Consider the following 22328-nt stretch of genomic DNA (forward strand, 5'->3'; position numbering starts at 1 on the left):
CAGCACCTGCAGGACAGTTGCACTTCCCTTCTCTACCCACTGGGGGCTGCTCCCGGCCCTGGGCCAATAGCTGGGATTACACTGGGCATTGCCTCAGCTCTGTTGCTGTGACAGAATACTCTGACAGAAGCAACTTAAGCGATAACGGTGTCTGTGGTGATTTGGCTCCCAGTTTCAGGTTACAAAGTCCATCACTGTGGGGAAATTAAAATGGCAGGGACTTGACTCAAATAGTCACCCTGAAACGGCTAAGGTGACACTATCTTTTCCTGACTTTATTTTGTGTCTGCCTTTACATTCCTTAGACACACACACACACACACACACACACACACACACACGCATGCATGCATGCACACATCCACACACCAGTACCCACATCTGCCTTGGCAACACTTTTGGGACGGTCTGTGACCCTGACCTTGGGCCATGTTTATTAACCAGAACAACAGATGTTGAACAAGCTAAAACATAAAACTAAAATAACTAAGAGGCAGTGTAAATCAGAAATAATTGTCATGTGTTATCTGGAAGATACTGCTGAGCTCTGCAAAAAGACAGGTGTTGTTCTGACCTCCTCTGAACACTGATGCAGTTGTGGGTTTTGTCCTTTAAAAAGCCGTACCCCTGAGCTTCAGTGCCGTGAGACTGAGGCATGAGCCCGCTCTTGGACATCAGCTTATTAAACGACATAGACTTTGATTTGACTTAATTAGCCTGACTGCCTGTCTTGCACGGGTCGTTTCAGCACCACATCCTCACTACAGAGCAGAGAAGAACACATTGATGTCTCCACATCAGTGCTCACCCGGCTGCTGCTCTCCTTTCCGTCCAGAGTCCAGCCCAAGAAATGCTGCCGCCCACGTGCAGGGGCCAGTCTTCCCGCTTAGACTGACCCAATTAAGAAAATCCCTCACAAGCTGGCCAGTTCCTAAACAAGTCCTCACCTAGACTGCCTCCACAGGTGATTCTGATTTTGTCAAGGTGTTAAAACTAACTTTGACAGACAGTTGCCCATCCTGGGGATGTCAAGAAAGGCTTCGTGGGGTAGTTCCGAATGATAAAGGGAAGTTGACCCTGAGGAAGGAGGGAGGACACCAATGTGGAGGGAGCAGCAGGAGCTTAGGCCTACAGACAGGACACTGCGCTGAGTGCTGAGAGAGAAAGGTACTGCAGGCTGGTGAGGAAGGGCCAGGCCAATCCAGGCAGCACACCCTTCGCCTGGAGCAAGGCCTGTGTCCTGATGTCCGGCTCTCAACAGGGTGGGAGGAGGGAGAAGAGAGCCTGCCTGATGTCTGGGTGGAGGTGCCTCCCTGCTTGTGTGTTGAGGGAGGAGCAGGATTTGGGCTGGGTTATTTCTCCAGCCTTCTCACATTCGCCCTGGATGAGAGGAAGGCCTTCAGTTTGGGAGCCATGTCTCCAGAGTGGTAGCAACAGGAGCCACCTCCCCTCCCCTCCAGGCCCTCGGCCAGTGTGAGCCCTGGAAAGTCAGCCCTGACCCCAGCAGTGGGGAAGGCCTGTGGGTCTTCTGTCGGGTCTTCTGTCGTGGGAGATATGACGAATCCTGTGACCCATCGCCACGTGCTGCCCCTATACCGCATCCATGTACATCGTGGACATGTGTCTGCACTCTGCACTCAAGGTGTTCCTTAGTTTGATTCCTAGCCCTAGCCTTATTTAACTGCCTGCTCAGCTCGAGTAAGTCCCCGCCCACTGCTTCCTTTTCCAAGATCATCTGCCCAGCATCCCTTAGGACCCCAGTCAGAGACAGCTGAGGAGGCGAAGGATCCAGGCAGGACGATCAATTATAGTTAGAAGCAGCCTGTGTGTCTACAAACTGAAGAGAAACACGTGGTGTATGCACAGAGGATAGAGGAAGGCCTCTTGTCGCAAGAGCAATGGAGGGGGCGACCTAGTGCACAGAGCAATGGAGGGGATGACCTAGTGCACAGAGCAATGGAGGGGATGACCTAGTGCACAGGGTCAGGTAGAGCAAGGGTCCGCTGTGCTCTATGCGAAGCTCCTTGGACGCCAAGCACTCAGGCTGGAGACGCCTTGGAGTCCCTCTAGGGACCCCTCTCTGCCTCCCTAAGCCCCCCAGGCTTGTTGGAAGAGAGGAAGTGGCCATCATGAGGCGCCTGAAAGATGCCAGTGAGGCCTGGCCCTACTGAAGGGCCGGTTTTCACAACTTTGACAGTTGTGAAAATAGGGACCGTGTTTCAAGTCTGTGGCTGCCTCAGATCCTGGCTGCTGACTCCATGGATGGCTGGGTGCGTGGAGGCGAGTGAGTGGATGGAGAACTGGGGGGTAGTTGAGTGGGGGATGAGTGGCTGTGTTTTACATCTGGAACGTCACCAAAAACCTATGTGCTTATAGGTTGGCCACCTGCTTGTAGTGCTATTAGTCGGTGATGGAAGGGGAAGGAACTTGGGTTACTAAGGGCCATGTCCTTGAAGGGAGCTCTGGATTCATATTCATTCCCTCTGTGTCTCTGTCTCTCTCTCCCCTTCCTCTCCTCCCTCTTCCTCTCATGTATCCCAGACTGGCTCTGAAGTCCTGATCTTCCTGCCTCTGCCTCCCAAGTGCTGTGATCACAGAAATGTGCCACCATTTGCATCTGTTCCTCTTCTTTCCCCCCTTCCTCCTGTCCTCCTTTTCCTTCAGTTTTTAACTTTTTTTTTTTTTTCTGAGATAGAATCTTGTATGTACCCAGGCTGGCCCGCAACTCTCTAAATAACTGCGACTGACCCCAAATCTCTTGCCTCTGCCTCCCAGTTGTTGAGCTTACAGGCGTGTGTCACCAGGCCTGGCTCTCTTTCCTTTTTGGCTACCGTAGGATAAACAGACTTCTGCTGATACATGGCCCTACCATGATGTATTGTGCCCCCATACTACCGCAGCGTCAGAGCCAGGCAGCCATAGTTGACCTCTGCAGAATGAACAAAATGAACATTCCCTCTTGTTGCTGTGTAAATATGAACTGTCCTCCATAGGCTCATGTGAAACATTCAGTCCAGCAGATAGTAGCACTGTTTGGGAAGGCCTTAGAACCTAACAGGGTGGGGCCTAGCTGGAGGAAGTGGTCACTAGGGGCCAGGCCTGCCTGAGTTAGACCTGCTCCGGGTCCAGACAGGGTTTCTCTGTGTAACTTTGGCTTTGTAGACCAGGCTGGCCTCAAACTCACAGCAATCCACCTGCCTCTGCCTCCCGGAGTGCTGGGACTACAGGTGTCCGCCACCACGCCTGGGTGCCATTCTGTTTCTTAAGTAGTGGCTCACAAAGGCACTCGGAGACTTGTAGCTGTCTTAGTTCAAGTGCTGGGCTTTATTGTCCAGGTCGTTCCCCTGAGCCCCGTTCTGTGCCCTGTTCCAGGCAACCCAGACTGGCTACTGCAGCAGCAGCTGGCAGGTTGACTCAGAACAAGCTGGGGACAATGTAGTCGGTATGGACACCATCGATCAGCCCCTCCCCATTGTTATGGACAAACCAGCAGATGACCTTGGTCCCAACACGGGCATCCTTCCTGTAATCTTTCTGGGAGCCCCTGCGAGAAAAGAAGGAGACGCTGTAATGCCCAGGGCTAGCAGCACAGCTGTGGGCACTACGGGCCTAAGGTGGAAGGAAGCTGGAGAATCTTTTTACTAGTTTTGCAGTTCCAGGATTAAATCCAGGGCCTCATATGTCCCAAGTAAGTGCTCTACCAAGTAAGTGCTCAGGAGCAACACCCCTCTACCTAGCTCCTGAAATGAGATTTTTATTTTTAATTGATATTTTAATGTTTAAGGCAGGGTGTCCTGTAGCCTAGGCTGTCCTTGGACTTCCTTTATAGTAAATAACCTTGAACTCCTGATCTTCCTGCCTCCACCCTAAGAGCTGAGACCACAGGCTTATGCCACCATGCCTGGCTTGGAGTTAAAGAGCCTAGAGTTCTTTTGGCACAAGTGAAGTCACATGACTGTTCTTTCTAGGGAGCCAGGTTGGCGCTGTACCTTGATCAGGAGGAGTCTAAGAGGGCCAAGACCTCAAAAAGAAATAAGAGTGTCCCAGAGGAAAAAACCAAGAGCCTACTGAACTAGGTGCCATGGCACAGGGGTTCTTTCCCCCTGTCTTGGCACTGGGTGGGGTGAGGGTGTCCGAGATGCCACCTCACCTTGTGACAGTCAACCGGTGGTTCTTCACCACCATTGTAGCATCTGGCTTTGTGGGGTCAGAGCCCGGGCGGACGTCAAACACTTCAAAGTCAAAGGGCTGGAAGAACTGGCCTGGGGATGAAAACACTGACAGTTAGCCTCTGTCCATTGCCATGGGTGCCATGGCCACTGGCTTTTCTGGATTGATGCAAAGGCTGAACAAGCAACTTGTGAACCAGGTACAGGTGACTAGGAGGCTTGTAGCTTTGAACATCTATTTCCAGTGTTTCTGTGTAACTAAGTAGCCCATAGTCTAGTCGGAGCATTGCATACCCAGCAGCCCATGTGTCTGTGCTGACAGCCGGTGACTGTCCACCACGTAGAATCCTAGGAAGTCCTGGTGAACTGGATGTTTCTTCCAAACCTGGTGTAGAATCACCACAAAGCTAATCTCATCTCCAAAGGAGACCACCATGTTCTTTTTCCTGTTGATTGTTACAGACAGCCTAGGAGGGAAGAGGAGGGCGTAGGCAGTGAGGCCTGTGGCCATGGCATTAACTGTCTGAATCAAGGGCTTTCAGCAAGACCTTCTAAGCACCTGTCACCTGATGGCACACAGATCCCAGATACAATCCCAGTGTTGGGATAAGACTGCCACAAAAGTGTCATCATGTCATCCGTGCCCTCCGCAGAGTGGACCCTGGCTCCTCTGGGGGCAGAAAATAGGCCAAGGCACCCATAGGCCTGGGTCCTGCTCAGGCTCTGTGTGATCCTGGGCCGGTCATACCCTCTTTGAGCCTCAGTGGGAATAGAGGGATCCCTGCCCACTAAGCCCCAGGGATTCCCAAACAGGAGAAGCTAAGATGCTTTGGAACTGGCAGATTCCAACAAGAGATTGCAACAGAAGATGTTGCAAATGGGATTGTTGTTGCTATTTAATCCTCCCTTCCTCCTATCTTTCTTCCCCACTTCCTGCTTATTATTTAAATTAATTTTAAAAACATTTTAAGTACAAAATATTTTTATACAATATACTATTATCATGTTTCCTTCCCCTCATCTCCTTCAGATCTTCCCCACCCAACTATATATTCTCTTCCGGCTCTTCCTCATACTACACACAAATACATACATACATACATACATACATACATACACTAGAACAAAAATCAAAATAAACACAAACAAGCAAGAAACCAATAAAATAAACAAGCAAACAAAAAGGCCAAAACAAGAGACTACAAAACAAAAGATCCATTAAAAAACCAAAACAAACATAGAGTCTAACTCCTCCTGGGCATGGAGCTTCCCTTCAGGTAGTTGATATGCCTAGTGACGTTCCACTGGAGAAAATGATTCTTCCTTTGCCAATGGGTATCAGTTGCAAATAGCTTCTTGGTTAGGGGTAGGATGTTGAGTCCACTTCCCCTTCTCAGTGCTGGGAGCTCATCTGGCTTGACCTATGCAGGTCAGGTACATGTCGCCACGGTCTCTGTGAGCTCATATGAGGGGCTGGAACTAGCCGTGCAACCTATGCTGACTTGGGGTGTCATCCTGGTTCTGCCTCCCAGGTACTGGGACTATAGATGTTTGCCGTCACATTCAACCCTCCTTTCTATTTAGGAATGGGTTCTTGCAAGGGCTGATGAAAGGGCTTCTTGCATAAAGGTGCTTTCTGTGCAAGCCTGACGGCCTGAGTTCAACACCCAGAACCCACATAGCTCATACAAAAGTAGATGGAGGGGAACGGAGTCCACAAAGTTGTCCTCTGGCTTACCCACATGTGTTGTGTGTGGCATTCACGTACACACACACACACACACACACACACACACACAGATAATAATAATTTTAGAGATGGGGCCTTGCTATGTTGCCAAGGCCGGTCTTAAACCTGTGGCTTCAAGCAGCCCTTTGACCTTAGGCCTCCCAAGCAGCTGAGCTCTGTGTACCACTGCACTTGGCTTCCATCTAATGCTTTCGTCCAGTCATGGCTCCCCTCAAAGCCAGTCACGCACACTGTACAGCTACAGAGTTTTGGCTCTGGAAGAAGTCCCAAGGACTGGTGCCCTATCCCATGGTTACCATCCTGCGGAAACTGAATTCAGGGCATCAGTCTCTCCTGTGACTCTTGTGAGAATCCTGCCCCAAATCCCTCCAGGGTTTCCCTACCTCCTCAGGGTTGGAGGGACAGAAAACTTACCCAGTCTGTGTGACTGTGACTGTGTCGAGCCAGCTGAATTTGCTTAGTTCATTGCCATTCCCCAGGATGATCTTCTCTGTGGTCACCTCAATCCGGAAGTCCATCCAAGCATTGGTAATGCCCAGTTTTCCAAAATAAGTTTTCCCTGTCCTGGAGTAAGGGTTGCTCCCCTTGTCTCCAATGATCTGTCCAGTTACAGTGATGCCTGCCAGAGGGTGAGGTGAGAAGAGAGACCAGTGAGGTCATCTGAGCCCATGCTGACCTTCAGGGATGTTTTCCCTTCAGAAGGGCATGCAGAGGGAAGCATAGGCAGAGCCCCAAGGGAAGACCAGGTGTCAGAGCCAAGTGCAGTGCTGGAAACTTCAGGTCTGGGGCATGCTGGGACACTGTGGCTCTTCCCCCTTTCCTGGGTCAGGGGGTGTTATGAGAGGGGAAACTGCTCCCCATATCCAGGCTGGCTCCACCCTCAGCGTCAGGCTGCCCTTATCTCTACCTCTCTCTTACAGCACTGAGCACTACTTTGGCAGTTCCCTCCTCCCTGGTGCAGAGCGTTCTGTGTGTGAAGGTGGCTAAGTACTAGGCTGAGTGAGGCGGAGGACCTGGCCACTCAGATCCTCACAGAAAGAACCCCAGCTTGTAGCCCCACCTGTGACTGGGTCCTGAAGAAGGAGCAGCACCGTGCCAGGCTTCTCGTCAATGTTGAAGCAGATGCTGTCATTTTTTCCTGAGACTTGGATGATGAAGTGGGGGTCCCCATCCACTGAGGGTACAACAGAGAATGAGCTGACTCCCAGGGCCTTTCCCGGTACCACAGGCCTTCCCTGGCCTCCTAGCCCTGTGGGCAGGAGCAAGGCAGCCATAACCCTGAACCTTGACCAGGGAGGAGCCAAGAAACTCACCATAATAGTAGGGGCTTGGATGAGACTGCTGACTGGCTATGGAACAAAGGGAGACCAGATTGAACAACACAAGCTGTCCTGGAGAGATCTGAGACCTGCGCTCATAATTTGGCTAATGCCTTTCCCATTGTGATTCCCCAGTGATTTTGTTCCGTCTTTCCCCTCCACCAGCACTGAAGCTCCCCAGGACACCTGGTCAGTCGGCCCACAACAGAGGTTGATTCGGGAAACACTCTAGAAGAGGGCAGAGGGCAAGGCAGGGCAGGCTCTTAGTGGGGGCAGGGCTGGTTGCAGCCAGCGGCATGTACTCACTCAGGTAGGCCATGGAGCTGGTCGCAGAGACGGCTAGCAAAACCAGAGGGCAGTCATGAGCAATGGCCAAGGGCATCCCACCTTCCCAGCCTTGTGCTTTCTGTCAGCCTGAAGCCTGCTGGGCCCCACAGGGCACCAACATTGGCAGCCTTGCGCAGGCAATCGCTTTCCAGGGATTTTCGTAGTACAAGAGTGATTTTGATGCTAGGAGCCTATTTTGATGTGGCTAAAATGCATATCTATCAAGTCATCAAAATGCAAATCTATCAAGTCCAACCTCCCGTTAGGAGCAATGTTCGCAGGCTCTGTGAAGTCTTCAGCCCCTAGCCGGGATTAGGGTGAGACCCACGTGTCTGTTGTTCCTTGGTGGCTGGTAGCTCCTGAGGGGAAATGGTGGCCTAATGTACTTGTGCCTCTTAGAGATTCAGGTGGGCAGCTTGGCAGGGGCTGAGTCTTACCCAGTGTTAGTGGGCTGGAGGGGTGCAGTGTTCTCATGCTGTACAATGAGAGCACTCTGGTTCCCAGAGATCCTCAGCATGGGCTCTGGGCCCAAGTGACTAGGCCTATGTCCCGTGTCAGATACTGCCTGAGACATTTCTGAGCCTTGTGCTCTCACTATAAAATGAGGATTGTAAAAGACCGTGTGAGGGTTGAAGGGGTCACGGGAAAGTGCTAGATATAAAAATTGCTCATATTTGCAGATAATGGAACGCTGTCATTGACTGGTCCATCTTGAGAGAGGGAAGCCATCTTCAACTGAATGAATGGGAACCCTGAGACTTGGAGGAGTAAGCCTGAAGGCTCTATTCAATCTCTCCCTCTCTCTCTCTCTCCCTTTGCTCCCTCCCTCCTCTCTCTCTCCGTCCATCCCATGAAGCTTACCTTCTATCATGCAGGCACAGTAAGGGAGGAAGAAGAAAGATGTATTAGACATAGACTCTGAGGCCACTGCAACAATGAGTGGTCTGTGGCCTGGCTTAGAGCTAGCTTTGTCCCCATACGGTGTCCCCCAGAACCAAGAACTCCGAGGGAGTGTGTCAAAAAGAGACTTTTGTCCCCCATGCCTCTCGGTGCCAGGGTCCCCATGAAGTTGCTATACACATTTGGGGCTCTCCTGGTGAGTACATTCTGGGGTCTTGTTAAAGATGTTTGGTCTCAGCCTCCAGCGCTCAGGACTTCTTTTTCTCCCAGGTCCTCCCAGGTTTGTTCCAGGTCTAAATTTGGGGTTAGAACCTCTTGTCTAACTGAGCCCTCTGTGCTACAGCCAGGGTTCTTTCCTTGACATGGCCTTAGTGGTGTGCTCCCTTGGCTTCCATCCCTTGAGAGACTTAGAGACACCTACTGGCCCACACCCCACGCCCCTGCTGACCACTTCACCCTTGCCACACCCCTTCAGATGCTTCCAAACCTGCCCCTCTTCAAAAGGTCTGGTGTCCCCAGCCTGGCCAATTCCTCTGCTGGGATTCTAGGGTCCAGGGTCTTGGAGGGAGGATTCTAGATTCTGGCCCTCCCTCCCTATGCCCACCTTCCCCAGGCTTGTCTGCAATGGCCGTCTGATCCTCATTGTCTTCAGGCTTGGTCACCACCATGGAGGTCAGTGGAGTTACAAAGTGGTACTTGAGGGACAGCTCCAGGGCCTGGGCTGTAAGGTTCTCCTTCTCCTCCCCGTGAGCGTTCTTGCTGTTAGGAGGAGCAACTCAGAGTCAGCCCCGAGCCCGAGATCCTGCTTCCTTTCACGCATACTTCCCCACCCAACCAGAATCTCCAGGGACAGCTTCGGAACATCTCCCCTCTCTCCAGGGCCCACATTGTTGGTCCTCCTCAGTGGAGATCACTGCGGGGCGGGATTGGGGGGTGGGAATACCCGTTCACTAGCTAGCTCCCCAAGACATATGAAAAAAAAAAGTATTTCCTCTCTAGGAGACAGTTTCTCCACCCATAAAATACAAGGGACTTGAAATGGCTACTGTGATCATCGCTTATGATAGTGCTGTATGCCAAGCATTCGCCCTGTGCCAAACTTGCTGGGACATTAGAGCTTTGCTCTTCCTAAAGAAGCTTTCACATTGTCCTCTCAAGGCTACTCAGCTCCCCGACACCCAACCCGTGTCACTGCTATTCAACTTCCCTATCACTGAGTGTGACTGGTGGGGTGGCCAAGAGCAATGCCTCCCCTGCCCTAGAGGCTCTCAGGCCACTGCCTGGCAGTGCTTACCTGTTCATGATGGACACGCAGGAGGGGTAGGGCACATGGGAACTGTTTTTTTGTGTTTTTTTTTTTTTATGTATGTTTGTTTGTTTTTTTAAAATCTGGGCCAAGAAGAGGGCAGAGCAGTCAGCATGCTCGCGGGAATGTGTGGCTGTCTTACGCCTCTGGCCCTGTCAGAACACAGTGAGTGCTGTGGTGGGGGCTGGACAGCTTGGTTCCTCAGGGGCTGGGCAGGCTGACTCACCGCTTCTCCAGTAACTGCTCAATAGTGAGGTACGCCCAGAGCCGCTCAATGTAGTCCCCAAAGATGTAGCCCTGCTCCTTCAGGGCTGCGTCCATCTCCTTCATGTCTACTTCCTCTGTGAAGGTCAGGTCGTTCAAGGCCTGGGTAGGGAATAGGAGCAGGCAGTGAGGGGAGTGAGCGCTGGACTGGGGAGCTGTGAGGGCCAGGCTCAGAGGGTGCCAGTCCTGGAAGCCTGGGCCCCATCGCCGCTGACCCTTCCTTCCCAGCACACCTCAGGCAGCAATTCCCACTCACCCCATGGCCCTTCACATCTGCTTTAAAGTTGTTCATGTCGCTGTCCGCCAGGCGCCCAGCCACAACAATCTCAGAGCCATCGTAAAAGTGCGGGTAAGTGTTTCTGGTGAGGTCCAGGATGGCATTCTCGGGGTACTCCACCTCCACATTTGTCAGCAGTGGGTTAGCCACCTCCTCATAGAAGCCCTGTAAGTCAGATCAGGTCATCTGGTCAGCTCAGACCTCCCCAGGGCAGGCATGGAGAAGCCTGGGCTAGGCTGGTCCCACAGATGGTGTGAGGTGGCATTCAGTCCACAAGGGCTAAGCTGACCCATCCCTTTGACCTTCATTCCTAAATGGCCTTGACTGTGCCTTGGAGTCTAGGAGAACCATCCCTGTCCTTCCAATCTTAAAGACTAGAGAAAAGAGAAGGAAAGGACAGAATTCTTGGTGCAGAGCTTTGAATAAAGAAATACTAGACAAAGAAAGGGGTGTGAGTCAGGGGGGAGAAAAGCCCTGGGGTCCCCAACAAATGGGGGTACTGTCAGCCACCTCGCAGAGGTCCTAGACTCTGAACAGTGAGGCACACAGTTGCATTTGGCTAGCAGATATGCTTAAATATTATTTTACAATATAAAGGTGTCATGGGTCAGACTGTGCGCTGCATTCCTAAAGCCCAAATCCTCAGGGTGCAACCTTATTTGGAGGTAAAATCTCTACAAAGATAATCCAATGATGTCATGAGGTTGGGCCCTAATCCAACATGCCTTGTGTCCTTATAAAAAGAAGAAATCGGATACAGACGCACAACAAAGGAATGAACGGGATGGCCCAGGAAGAGGAGTACTGCAACAAGGCAAGAATGGGTACGTAAGCCCAGTGGCGCTCCGGGAGGATCTCTGTGAGTTCAAGGCCAGCCTGGTCTACAAAACCAGTCCAGAACAGCCAAGGCTACACAGAGAAACCGTGTCTTGAGAAAAAAAAAAAAAAAAGACCTATACAGACCTTTCATCAGAAAGGAACCAGCCCCTATCACCTTGATCTCATACTTCTAGCCTCTAAGACTGAGACAAGGCACCTCGTCAGTGGTCATAGGCTTCCTTATGACAGACTTAGCAAACCGTTGTCCTGTGAAACATTTGGGCATATTTACATAAAAATTACTTATTGCTTATGAGACTTATACATTTAACTAAAGTGTAGTGTCCTCTGCTTGACCTGCCAATCCTGCTGACGAAGCAGCTCTGTTTTCGGTAGATTAGAGCGAGCCACAGCCGAGGCAGGCTTCAACAGGCAGGGAGCTCCCTCCAATACCTGCAGTTGTCACAAGGTGGAGATAGCGTGTGAGGTGAGCCGCACCTGCAGCTGCAAGCTGGCATCGGAATCTTCATAAATGCGCCGGGCAAACCCCTGGTTCTCCAGGGCCAGGCTCTCCAGGAAGTTATAGTTCAGATTGTTGCCAAAACCCAGGTTGTACAAAGGGAACTTGCCCCCGATGGCATTCCGGGCATTCTCCTGGATCTTTTCAGATCTGCTCTCACCTGTAGGAAGGGCTGGTCATGCTGGGGACCACCCGGGCTAGCTCTGTTGGGGCAGGGGAATCTGACTCTTCACATGCGCAGCTGGTAGAGAGCCTTGACAAGGAGAGGCGTGTGCCTGCCTTTGAGGGGCTCACAAGATTCTGGGGAAGCCCAGGAAAAGCTGTCCAAGGACTTGGAGCGGGCCAGCTACAGAGTCAGGAAGGCAGGCAGGCACTCGCCTCGGGTTCAAGCCTCCCTCTCCCTCACCAGTATTGGCATCGCCATCTGTCAACATGATGACGATGGAGGTGCTCCTCTCCGGGACGCGGTGCTCCTCCCGGGCCTTGTTCAGCATTTCGATGCCCCTCAACAGCCCATCATTGATGTTGGTCACTGTACACCAAGAGAGAGACAGAACCATTTGGGCGGGGGGGGCTTAGGGTGCTAGAGGACAAGGCTGCTGAAGTGAAGGAGCATGGGACAGTAGACCTTGTTCTTGTGCCAAGGACCGCGTCAGCCTGGACAGAGAAGTCCTCAGTAAATACTGACATAAGGGGAGAACAGCACAGACTATCACACAGGCATTAAAGGGGTGCTAAGAGGTTCCAAGCATATGATGATTACAGCGATTTGTCAGGCAGTCAGGTGGGGTCACCAGGAGTGGGAAGAGAGTGGTATAGATGTCCTGTATGGCGTCCATAGGTAACAGATCAAGAAGGGTTCCCTGTGGCCTTATCATGCTGAGACTTGTGGGCACCGGGGTCATGGGCTAGAAATGCCGAGACAGGTTTCCCCAGGTGGCAGAGAAGGCACCCTGTGCCTTGTCTTCAAGTCTGAGGTCTACCCCGGTGCAGGAAAAACCAAACCAAACAAAACAAAACAACTGGTAGAAGGCTCCTCTGCCCCCCGCCCCCCATGCCCGTACTGCTTTGCGAATTGATGCTCTTCACAAATGCCCTGGCCTCCTCAAGGTTTGCGGGGGTGGCTTGAACTAGGTGATCTTTCCAGACAGTCACGTCGGTGCTGAATAGAATGAAATTCAGATAGTCTTCTTTTTGCATGTCATCCAGGATTTTGAGAAGGGCTTCCCTGGTCTGGGGGAGAAGACAAACAGGCCATAAAGACATGAGGGAGACGTGAGCTAGGTCCTTTCCCAGCCCAGGCTGACAGAGGAGCTCCTGCTGCCCTTATCCTTATGAGTAAGCATTGCCTGAGGCCCCGAACTCCCTGTGAAAGTGAGTGCCGGCTTTTGATATTCTTACATTCTGTCTGATCCCTCCTTTCCCACTGGAAATGCTAAAATTGTCCCACTTAAAAAAAAAAAAAAGAATCTCTTCCTCCTCACGTTTCTAACCCCATGCTGCCCTGAGTGCTGGGAGGGGGCCGGTGCCAAACCTGCTGGATTTTCCGGCCATACATGGAACCGCTGACGTCAATCACAAAGACTATGTTCTTAGGCACCACTGGAAGGCCTTGGGGTGCAAAGAAGTGCACGAAGTAGCCGTTGACTACCTGCAAGGGTGGGAGAAACGTGGAGACCCATGCCCGTATAACAGGGCCTCTCAAGTGGAAGTCACTGCAGGAAAAAGTGTCCTGTTTCTACTCTCCAAGGGCTGCTGTGTAAGCGATACGGTGCTAAAGATGGAGGAGAGGGATGCAGCTGCGGCCCCTCGGGATACTGGGCCTCTCTCCGCCATGACGATGGATTAGCAAGCAAGCCTGGTGGAGCCACCACCCTGTACCTGTACGTTGCCTGGAGACTCTCTGTTCACGTCATAGACGATGGTGAAGTCCCCGTTGAGGAGGGAGTCTGTACATGTCGGACATGAGCGTTGTTGGTCTAAGCTGGGCTTGAAAGACACATGCCCCTGGGGATGGGGGATGGAGAGAGAGGGGAAAGCCTTGAGCTTGGTGAAGGCTTCCCACTGGCAGACAGGAAGAACCCTCTGATGACATAGAGGTGAGGGCCTGGCATGAATCAGATGCCAGTTCCTCACAGATGAAGCTGCTCCCATGCCCCATCTCTCTGAGTACCTCCCTCCCTGGGTATTCAAAATCTGCTGGGGGTTGGGGTGGCTGCTATTTTCACGTAGCCTTTCTCCTCTCTTTTGGCTGCTTCATCCCAACTCTTTCGCTTTGTGCCAGAAGTTACTGTTACTGTTTTGCTCCATGTGAGAGAACTTTGTGTTGGATGGTTTTGCACACTGGAGTTGGTACCCAAAGGAGGGGAGAAGGATGCGAGTTGGGAAGGGAGTGTTAGAATGAAGGAGGCTAAGTGCGCCCAGACGTCAGCAGCTCCCTTGAATGTGGGCTCTTTGAAAGTTTCTCTGGAGATCCTAGATAGCGGAGATTTGATGCCTACGCTTTCTCGCACGCTTCCCATTGGCACTGAGCTCCTGTCCTGGAATGGCTTGGGGGGCTCAGTGACTGGAGCCAACTGCCCAGTACCAAGAATGAGAATCAAACCAATTCTCTTTAGTCTTTCATCCCTTAATGTGCAGCCAGCCAACCTAGTCTCAGTTCCTCGATCCATCTGTAACTCCTTCCCTGTCCATTTGCCAAGAACTGGGCTTTCTAAATGGCTTCCCTTGAGCTGGAAAGATGGCTTAGAGGTTAAGGGCACTGTCTGCTCTTCCAGAGGTCATGAGTTCAATTCCCAGCAACCATATGGTGGCTCATAACTGTCTATAATGAGATCTGGTGTCCTCTTCTGGCCTGCAGGCACACATGCAGGCAAAACAATGTGTACAAAATAAATAATAAATCTTAAATAAGTAAATAAATAAATGACTTCACTTTTCTGGTAGAGTTGAGACCCCAAATCTTTTATCAGGTCAGCATTAGCATTCCCTTCCTCCAGCCTTCCCACTGACAACCCCGTTGACCAAGGAGAAAGGTGGACACAGACAGACAACCCCCACTGCACTTAGATCAGCAAAGTCAAGGCAAATGTCCTACCCCCGCACCCCGAGCCCCAGTGTTATCTGTACCACCTTTTTCCCTGAGAAGGACTTGGTGAGGGCGCTTCCCAGGAGGTCATTAGTGATGAATGAGGCCTCAGCATCCAGCATGCTGATGCCCTGTGGCTCGAAGATGTGTGCGTCAATCTGAAACAGCCAAATGAAGGAGATGTCATCCTGGGACAACGCAGAGGTCTGGGACACAGCCAGGGGGAATGACGTGGCTCTGTGGTGATACAGGGACCCTCAAGGACAAGAGTGAGGGCCTGCAGGAAAGTGACCGAGGAACTGCTGGAAGGGTATGGTGGCACAAAACATTTCTACCATCTGCCTGCCACTGATCCTGAGTTCCATAGCCACAGTATCTCCCTTTCCTTCTAGCCTTGATGTACGGAAAATGGACCAGTTGCTAGTGTTGTGGTGCAAGTCCTCAAGGGCTAAAAGCCTCCTCCCCTTGGCTGCAATGCGAGGGACTTGGCTCAGCTCTGAGACACGCCCCTCCTTCTCCCACCCAGACCCCACTGCCCTTCCCCCCCCCACTCTGTGTGGTTCCAAGCAGGGGTGTGGGAATAGCTGATTACCTCAAAGTGTCTGACCAGCTGCTTGGGCTGGACCTTCAGGTACATCTCGTACCTGCCCTTGTGCCTCTTGAGCAGCTCTTCATAGGTCAGCTCAAAGGTGACCTTGCTGCCTGCGGCCACATTGACAGACACTGTGAATTTCTCCAATTTCCTCCCGGAGGCCCTGCGGGGCAGAGGTGCAAAACAGTACTTAGCACAAAGCTTTCAGAAACCCATCCTTCCTGGGCCCTGGGCTCAGGTCTCAGATCTTAGGTTAGAGACATCCCTATCTATCAACACCTTGATTGCTTTAAAATGGGGTTTTTCTGGGGATACACACAGTTTGCTATAACAATAATCATGGCTGCTTTCTTCTCTCAAGGCCCAAGATCCACACTTACTTGACCAAACCGGCTGTCTTGCCCTGGGACACAGCCTTTTCATATTGTTTCTGGGCAACTTCCTTCTCCTTGACGTTCCCAGGGTAGGTGACACCGTCGATGGTCCTGCAGGTAGAGAGTTTAGGGAAAGGGGCTGCCACTCTGGACCAGAACCCCCCCCCCCCCAGGAGCTTAGCGTGAACAGCTATGGTGGCACCCACAAGGTGAAGTTGGTGATGAAGGCTGTCTTGGGCAGTTCCACATCGAAGGAAACCTCCTTGGCTGTGTCTGCGCGGTTGACCGCCCTTGTGGTGACGACATTGTGAGCAAAGCGGGAGGTCACCTTACAGTTGATCTTGGTACTGTAGACCTCAATGCCGTCAACCGCCTGTGGGCAAGAGAGGTAGGCAAGGATCTCCGGGTGATAATTATCTAGACTGCACTCTGGGGAAACCCACTGCTCACCCTGGCCGCTTCCCCTCCAAATCCTCCCTCGTGGGCTCTGAAGCCCTGGCATGTCCTAGCCCTCTCAGTCAGCTACACTGGGAGTCTGGACAGTGCCCTTTGTCCCACATCCAGCTGGCTACCACAGTGCTCGTTCCCTGCTTCCTTAATGCTGCAGTCTGCACACCGCTGCAGCCAGGAAGATCTTGTAAAAGCCCAGCTCTGACCCAGCTCCTCTCCCAGGCAAAGCCTCCCCAGGGCTCCCCTCTGCCCTGGCCCTAGCTTTCCTTGGAGAGTCTTGCCTCCCTGTATCCTGAGCCCCAGCTGTGCCCAGAAGTCTTCTCCCAACACACTCTTTCTCTTACATTTCCAGTCCACCTCCTACATGCTTTGGTATTGACTGGTGGAGCAGACATCTCCTTCCTGTGTCCCCAGACACCCTCTTTCCAATAGAGGTGATAGATGAAGGGACCCTGGGTTAAGAAAGGTTCTAGCTACCTTGTAACAGGGAGCTTCACCACCTGGTCCCAGGCCTCCCTACAGCCAAGTGCCAGCAACTACTTGATCATATGTGTGAGAGGAAGCTGCCTCCTATGCTGCTCTGACCAAGCCGGAGCCCGTGGCTGTGGCCCTCTATCCCAAGGGTCCTGTGTCACAGGAGGCTCTGCCAAGATGGGGCCGTGGGCTACTTTTCAGCTCTGGGGTGCTGCCATTATGATTTATACCTTCGGCAAGTGAATAACTACTCCATTCTGGCCCTCCCCACCCCGTCTGTACCCTCCTGGAAGTCCTTACCCCTTCTGGGAGGCTCCGTTTCTGTAAATACAAAAATAAACATGAAGGTCAGGGCAAACACAAGGCCACCAATGACCTGGGAGCAGGCTCTGGGCTAGAGCCAGGGCTCAGAGACACAGGAGCCTCCAGGTCATGTGCTACAGAGGGACGCTGAATAGTTGGAGAAAGGGGTGTTTCATCAGACCACCCACGGGGGAGGCCAGGAGAACTGATCCCAAGCTGTCTGATCCCAAGCTGTCTGTGCTGCATTTGCCCCCAACTTAGGTGGCCTCTCATTCGGCTCTCCCCGGACCCTGGTCCCTTTGGCCATCTTCCCAGAACACCCACCCCCTCATCAGGCTCAATTCAGCATGTTGTAGAGGCCTCTGCATCTGAGACAGGCCTTTGTAGACCTTCATGAGAAGTTCACAATTCATCATCTCTTTTCCAGGTGGGGAAACTGAGGCCTGGGAGTTTGAAGAGCTCTGCTCTGGGTTAGACAATAGGCTGCTTTATCAGTCCTGTTTGGAGCTCAGCTCTCCAGGGTCCAGTGTTGACCTGGTATCACAATGTCCAGTCCTCTGCCTCCTCTCTCCTCACTCAGGGTACTTGGTTAGAGTTTTCCGCCCATTTAACCCTCAAAGTCCTGGTATCAGATAGCAAGTTTGACTCACCCCAAGCAGCCGCAGGGGGCTCCTCGGAAAGCCAGAGGTCTCCAAGCCAGAGAGCAGAGCCAAGACAAGGCAGGGCCACCACATAGCCACCATTGCTGAGCATACAGGCCCGGCCTGCTTTCCTTATATACGCCAGCCCAGTGTTTTCCGAGCACGGTCGATGACCTGCAGCATGGGGCCAGAGCAGCGGAGGCAGGCATCAGCTCCGGGAACTGGGGTGGGTGGAGTCGCCACTCAGTGTGACCGTATGAAGAGGGCCCAGTGGATACAATAAACAGTGTTGGGGCTTCACTCCTGACATTCTGGGGTCTGGAGGCCCTCGGGAAAGCAGAAGCTGTGTGAAAGAAGTGACCCCTGCTCACCCTGGTGTGGTGATGAAGATGGTGTGAGCTGCATTCAGAGCAACTGGCATCTCTCCATCTAGGGCTCAATGCTTTTGTCCTTACCACCCACATTGCCTCTAGCCTGGGCCTGGATCCCAGCTCCAACCCTCACAAGGCAGCCACTCTCCAGCTCCCCCACACACACGGCTGAGCTCTTTCTTCCATTACCTGATCCGTCTGCTAGGGACCCATGAACTGAACAGAGCTCCCTCTGGAATCTGACTCCAAATTGCTTTCCTGGGTTTACTCTCCCTGGTGGTGTACCTGTCTTTCGATGCCTGTGTCATCTCCCGCCTCTGCCAACCCAAGGGCCTTGGCTCCCTCTTCCTTAGTAGATAAAAGGTAGCTTTTAATAATAATTTAAAAATTTTTCAGCTCGGGCTGGTTCTCAGACTATCAAGATCTTGTCATGATGCCATTCACAGCGTGATAGTTTATTTCTTTTTCTTTTTAAATTATTTATTTAGTATGTAAACAATGTTCTGCCTGCCAGAAGAAGGAACCAGGTCTTATTATGGATGGTTGTGAGCCACCTTGTGGTTGCCAGGAATTGAACTCAGGACCTCTGGAAGAGCAGCCAGTGCTCTTAACCTCTGAGCCATCTCTCCAGCCCAGCTTATTTCTTTTTTTAAAGATAGGTTTTACTTTAATTACGTGTGTGTGTCCACTTGTCTGCGTGTGAGTGTACTTTCCTGTTCCTGACGTGGGTGCTAGGAGACAGACCAGGTCCTCTGCAAGAGCAATATAGGTTCTTTATCACTGAGCCATTTCCCCAGTCCCAACAGGCTCTCTGGGTAGTGCATCCTGTCACCTTACTCTGGACTTTGTGTGATCAAGTCTGACTGTCCCTTCCTGGATAGGACTGACCCTATTTTGCTCAGTCTTTGCCCTAGGACCCTGCCAGGGTCTTTGTACTTCAGAAAGTAACAGTCTCTCTGCTTGAGGGCTGGGACCTCCTGAGCCACACCAGGGTCCTGGCAGCCTCTGGGCTCTTCTGGACAGGTGCCACATGCCCACCATGCCCTGACTTCTCTGTGCACCTTTTGTGTGCTGAGTGGAGTGGATTGACCCTGCCTACCTGAGGCCAGCTACCTTCTGGATGGTGCCACGCCCTCAGCCGAATGCCCTGGGCATGCCTGGCAGATGTGCAGAGAGAGATGGCTGAAAGCAGAACGAAGAGGTAGAGTAAGCTACAGAACGGCTAAGCCTGAAGATTGGGATGTGGCAGGAGACATGAAGCAGTAATGAAGGAGCTACCAAGTCAGCACAAATGGGGGCGTGATGGGGCTGCAGCTGAGACCTATCTGGCCTTAAAAACACTGACAGCTGAGGTAAAGGGAAGATCCTTCAAAACCAGGCCTCCCTCTTAGTGCTGGGGAGGTCCCACTCACGGGGCCATTTTCAGTACCTGCTAGCCACAAAGGGCTGGGGTTGAAGCAAGCCTGTTCCTCAGAGACTCCTTCTCGGCATCCATGGCTACCAAGGGAGCCTTTCCCTGCCTCTTTCATCTGAGCCACTGCCTCCTTCCTAGACACTCTGGAGTTTGGGGAGAGTAACAACTCAAAATAGAAATTTTATGGCTGCTTAAGAAGGATGGCCACGAATTTGAAGAAAACTAGAATGATGAAAAATTAGAATTATAAAGACCCCATTAGATCCCTAGGCTTGTCCCTGGGCCATTCCTCAGGAGGGGGCGATGAGCAGCCAGTTGACAGTCTTGCTTTCCCAGAATGCCTTTGGAGGTAAATTGATCTCACTGTTGTGCAGTGAGTTGAAAGACTTGCTGTTGAAGGACTCTGTGTTCCCCAACCTGCGGCAGCCTTTGAACTCAGCACGTACAATGGTTAACATTGTAAACTTGACAAAATCTGGGTTCACTGAAGAGACAAGTCTCTTGAGTTCCTTGACAAGGATTATGTAGCCAGATTAAGATAGTTGGACAAGGAAGCCTCACATTAGATGTGGGTGTACCATTCCATGGGATGGGATCCTGGACCGAATAAAAAGGAAACGAGCGCAAGAGCTCATTGCTTGCCGCTTCCTGACTCAGGACGCAATGTGACACCCACCCCTACTCCTGCCGTCATACCTTCCCTGACTGGACTGTTTCGCTTTAACCTGCTAAAATAAACCCTTTGTGCTTTTGTCGGTGTGCTTTTATCACAGAAACTGTTATGTGACAGGCTTTTCCTGAGGACACACCACACACACACACACACACGCACACACACATGCCCACACGCACACGCCCACACGCACACGCGCACACACACACACACACACACACACACACACACACATGCACACGCACACACAATCTACTCACTCCACATAGATAGGCCATGACAAACCAAAGAACGGAGACCACCTAAGGCCAACTTGGTGAAGCAATGAGTTTTATTGGGTTGTTACAGGAGCATGAGAGATGGGTTATTTATGTGAGCAGAGAGTGCTCAAAGACAGCTGCGCCAGCAGAGCAGCTTTGGTGGCAGCTCACCAAACTAGGGCCCTAGAGCACAGCCTGTAGGAAGCTCAGCAGGTTGGAGAGTGTCCTTTCCCCGTGGCTCGGCTGGTGTGAGCCTCTTCTGGGAAGTTCAGCTTGTCTCTGCTTCTTTCAGGCTGTTTGCCTTGCCTCAGAGGGCCTCTAAGTAGTCTTTACTGTTTTATGTATTATGGTGATTTAAATGAGAATGACCCCATAGGCTCATATATTTGAATGCTTAATCTCAGGGAAACTGTTTGAGAAGGATTAAAAGGTATGGCTGTGTTAGAGGCGGTGTGTCTGTAGGGTGGGCTTGGATGTTTTAATAGCTCACATCAGGCCCGGTGTCTCATCTCTCCCTCTCTCTGCCTGCTGCCCATGGATCAGGATGTAAAGCTCTCAGGTACTGCTCCAACACCATGCCCGATTATTTCCATCTGCTATGATCATGAACTAACCCTCTAAAGCTGTAAGAAAGCCTCCAATTCAATGCTTTCTTTTATAAGACTTGCCTTGGTGTCTCTTCACAGAAATAGAGCAGTAGCTAAGACATACACTCTTGAAAAGAGAGGGCCATAGAAAATCTGATCAGTTTCAGGGACTTCCTGAAGCTATTTTGAGTTGTCTTAATGAGCTCCCTGGCAGGATGAAGTGTTTCAATTTCAGAGGAATTGTTATACAACATTCAACTATGTGGGACTGTTTTTGCAAGCATAAAAGCTCCATGATTAAGATTGCTCCTGAGGCCTGTGTGGAGATCCTGCAAGGAGACCCTGAGAAACCAGTCTGAAGGTCGAAGCCTCAGCTGCAAGGGACACGAAGCTGCCAAAACTGAGATGTCTACTGAGGAAATCTGCATTCATGGGGTAAGTCTGACTCAAGAGAGAGGCTGTGTGTGCTGCAGGCCATAGAGCTGGAGAGACAATGGCTACCTAGACCCTTTAGCACCCAGATGATTCCATCTTGATGCCCAGGTGCTGAACATGTAGCTCCAGGATTTGGTGTTTTCCCTGATGAGTTTCAGTCTTACTTTGGCCCAGTCATTCCTGGCGATGACCTAATTCTCCCCCTGTGGAATGGGAGTGTTTCTTTCTGTCAATAAATACTAGAAGTATATGGCTCATTTTTATTTTATAGGCGTTCAAGGTTAAGAGGTTGCTTTGAGTCTCAGAATAGACTTGGGACTTTTAAATTGTTTCAATACAGTTGAAGGCTATGGGGACTTTTGAAATTGGTCTGAGTGCATTTTGCATTAAGCTGGCCATGAGCCTGTGAGAACAAAGGAGTGGAAGATTATATCTTAAAAGTTATATGTTAGGGTGCCAGGCTGACAGGGGGTGAACTTTTGACAATTACTTCTGATTGTAAATCTAGAATCACTGATGAGACAAACCTCTAAGAATGCCTACGGTATAATACCTGAATTAGGTTAGTCTCTGGGTATGCCTGTGAGGAATTATCCATACTAAGTTAATCTAGGTGGGAAGTCCCACTTTCAGTTGGGTAGCACTATTTCACGGGCTGGGTTTCTCAACTGAATACAAAGGAAAACATGAGATGAGTCCATCTCATCACTTGGCTTTCTGATTGCGCATGCCGCCCGCTCCTACCATCATGCCTTCTCTGACATGATGGATTGTGTCTCTTGGAACTGTAAGCCAAAGCAAATTTTCCTTCTTTAAAATTATTTTGTCACAGTAGTGAGCCCATAATAAAACATTCTATGTTACCCAAGAACAGGCTTTGTCTATTCTGGGCCCTAATGAGTTTTGTTTGTCATGGGGACTGGACCTAAGATCAAAGAGAAAGAAGCAGAAACTCTCAACTAGAGTGGACAGAGGCCCATCTACCTTTACATGAAGGGCAAATGGCTCCCCCAAT

At 51.2% G+C, this 22328-nt stretch overlaps 1 protein-coding gene across 1 annotated transcript; it reads right to left on the reverse strand.

Annotated features, from left to right (window-relative positions):
* Positions 1–3305: 3305 nt before the first annotated feature.
* Itih3 (inter-alpha-trypsin inhibitor heavy chain 3) lies at positions 3306–17727 on the reverse strand. The gene is made up of 22 exons (XM_021635222.2): positions 17583–17727; positions 16930–16950; positions 15912–16078; positions 15712–15816; positions 15332–15494; positions 14784–14897; positions 13533–13658; positions 13186–13302; positions 12716–12884; positions 12058–12183; positions 11630–11811; positions 10292–10477; positions 9998–10137; positions 9070–9224; positions 8427–8429; positions 7545–7577; positions 7233–7268; positions 6980–7093; positions 6334–6538; positions 4464–4636; positions 4151–4262; positions 3306–3544 (listed from the first exon to the last, which is right to left on the reverse strand). Exons 1-22 carry the CDS (start codon positions 17673–17675, stop codon positions 3415–3417), a joined length of 2670 nt encoding a protein of 889 aa, XP_021490897.1. The 5' UTR covers positions 17676–17727; the 3' UTR covers positions 3306–3414.
* Positions 17728–22328: the final 4601 nt, after the last annotated feature.

The sequence above is a fragment of the Meriones unguiculatus genome, chromosome 9 (assembly GCF_030254825.1).
Source record: "Meriones unguiculatus strain TT.TT164.6M chromosome 9, Bangor_MerUng_6.1, whole genome shotgun sequence".
NCBI classification, from domain to species: domain Eukaryota; kingdom Metazoa; phylum Chordata; class Mammalia; order Rodentia; family Muridae; genus Meriones; species Meriones unguiculatus.

Bases quoted from the DNA above. Each gene is read 5' to 3' on its own strand.
- Itih3 (XM_021635222.2), bottom strand. From the start codon at position 17,675: ATGGTGGCTATGTGGTGGCCCTGCCTTGTCTTGGCTCTGCTCTCTGGC. The intron at 12,184-12,715 runs GTACGGGCATGG...CTTGGTGTACAG, and splicing joins GAGCATCAATTCGCAAAGCA to TGACCAACATCAATGATGGG. The intron at 11,812-12,057 runs GTGAGGGAGAGG...CCCTTCCTACAG, and splicing joins AGATGGCGATGCCAATACTG to GTGAGAGCAGATCTGAAAAG.